This window comes from Miscanthus floridulus, chromosome 18 (assembly GCF_019320115.1).
Source record: "Miscanthus floridulus cultivar M001 chromosome 18, ASM1932011v1, whole genome shotgun sequence".
Taxonomy (NCBI): domain Eukaryota; kingdom Viridiplantae; phylum Streptophyta; class Magnoliopsida; order Poales; family Poaceae; genus Miscanthus; species Miscanthus floridulus.
Genome location: NC_089597.1, coordinates 13,823,585 through 13,825,322, shown reverse-complemented (window position 1 = coordinate 13,825,322; position 1,738 = coordinate 13,823,585). Strand labels below are relative to the sequence as shown.

Below are 1,738 nucleotides of genomic sequence, written 5' to 3'. Positions count from 1 at the left end.
GAATAAATTTATTAAAAAAACTAGATACAAACATCTTTCCAATAAAATCAATTATATACCGTAATTATATAGCGTGCCAACGCCGCAGCCGCCACCGCCACCAGCCAGCCACCCAGCAGAGGAAGGCAGGCAAGGAAAGGAAACATGCTCATGTGCGGACAGGAACAGGAGGGCGGTTGTAAGTTCCACGCGACTGCAGGCGTGCGGCACGAGTCGCGTAGCCTGTCGCGTTCGGCCCGCCGGCTTCCGCTCGGCGCGCGAATCTTCTCGACCCATCCAGCCAAGGAACCCAATCCAGCCCGCGGGTATATAATCCGCTCCGCTGGGCTCCCTTCCTTCAGGCTTCAGCGAGCATCCAATCTAACCACCTGACCTGAACAAGCGCAAGCGACCCACGCACGCATCGATTTGAGCTGCAGAAGCAGCGGTGTACTCCTAAAGTTCTTGACGAGAGCAAGTTTCCTTCCGTTCCGTTCCAACCCGTCCGCCGGTTCTTCGATCGCCATGGACAAGGTGCTGGCCTTCTCGATCATGAGCGCGTCGCCGGCCGACATCTCCGCGGGCGCCGGCTTCGGCGGGAGCTGGGCGCGGCTGTCCTGGCGGAGGGGCGCCGACGACCAGCAGGCCGCCGCCGCGGCGCCGCGGCAGCAGCAGCAGCGCGAGGAGGACAAGGAGAAGCGAGGCTCGCGCCCCGGAGACGGCAGAGAGCACGCGAGGGGAGGAGGAAGAGCGGCCGCGCCGCGGTTTGCGCCGGAGTTCGACGGGATCGACTGCTTCGAGACCATCGTGTCGCACTGATTTCAATCCATCACTGCTCCCGTCCGGAGACGCACACGCACGGCCTTGATGAGTTGACCGCGTGACCATTCATTATTATTTTTTCCACGTTTTTATAGACTCTGGTCTGATGATGGTGAATTGGTGATCGATCGATGGAGCGATCAGCGTGTGTGTCCATTGTCTCAACAATAGCATAATTGAGACCGCGTGTTGTACAGTAACTATTCGCTTATCAAGATTCAAGAGGGACATTGGTATTCACCTCTGCATTCTTTATGTATCGATTTTGTGTGCACAGTTCGTCGATCGCTTTCGGAACCGCACAAGCTTTGCCTCCCAGCCCTGACGACTGCTCCAGATGCTTTGCCTTTGCGGTCGCTGATGCTATGATACGCCAGACCGGGTTGGCCTTTGGCATCGCTGTATGTGCGATATACGAGCTCTCCTGGGCAAGTTTCATCAGCCTGTTCGCCAGGGAGATTATTTACTGCTGACTGTTGTGAGAGAAAAATACTATTCTAATTTATAATTTATGATCGTATACGAGCGAGAGAACATGCTGGTTGGTCGCGAGGCACGACAGCGCATGCGTCAGTTTCATGGCTGGGGCTGGGGCTAACGTGTACGGGCAGGCACAGGCTTGTTTATGACCAAACGAGTTTAAGTATTACAGTAGTCTAAATGGTATATTCGTCGTGCTCAAATGGATAATCCGATCCATCACGATCCATGTGAGGATGTGACCTCCAACCAGCACAGAACAAATTCATATCCCCTGTTTCTTTCTTTCTTTCTTTTTTCCCCTCGGAGAAGAGGAACCATCATCAGTTCCTTCAAAGAAGTATGAACAGGAGGAACAGAGCAGCTTCGGTGTCGCGATCATGTTCATGGGAACCCCCAATTTCGAGTTCAAAGTTGCTGTTCCAAGCGATTTTGTAAGAAGCCACAACGGAAGGCC

General features: G+C 53.9%; 1 protein-coding gene across 1 annotated transcript; it reads left to right on the top strand.

Moving 5' to 3' along the window:
* Positions 1-323: 323 nt before the first annotated feature.
* LOC136521218 (uncharacterized) lies at positions 324-1,065 on the top strand. The gene has a single exon (XM_066514924.1). It carries the CDS (start codon positions 505-507, stop codon positions 796-798), a length of 294 nt encoding a protein of 97 aa, XP_066371021.1. The 5' UTR covers positions 324-504; the 3' UTR covers positions 799-1,065.
* The last annotated feature ends 673 nt before the right edge of the window (positions 1,066-1,738 follow it).

Bases quoted from the DNA above. Each gene is read 5' to 3' on its own strand.
- LOC136521218 (XM_066514924.1), top strand. From the start codon at position 505: ATGGACAAGGTGCTGGCCTTCTCGATCATGAGCGCGTCGCCGGCCGAC.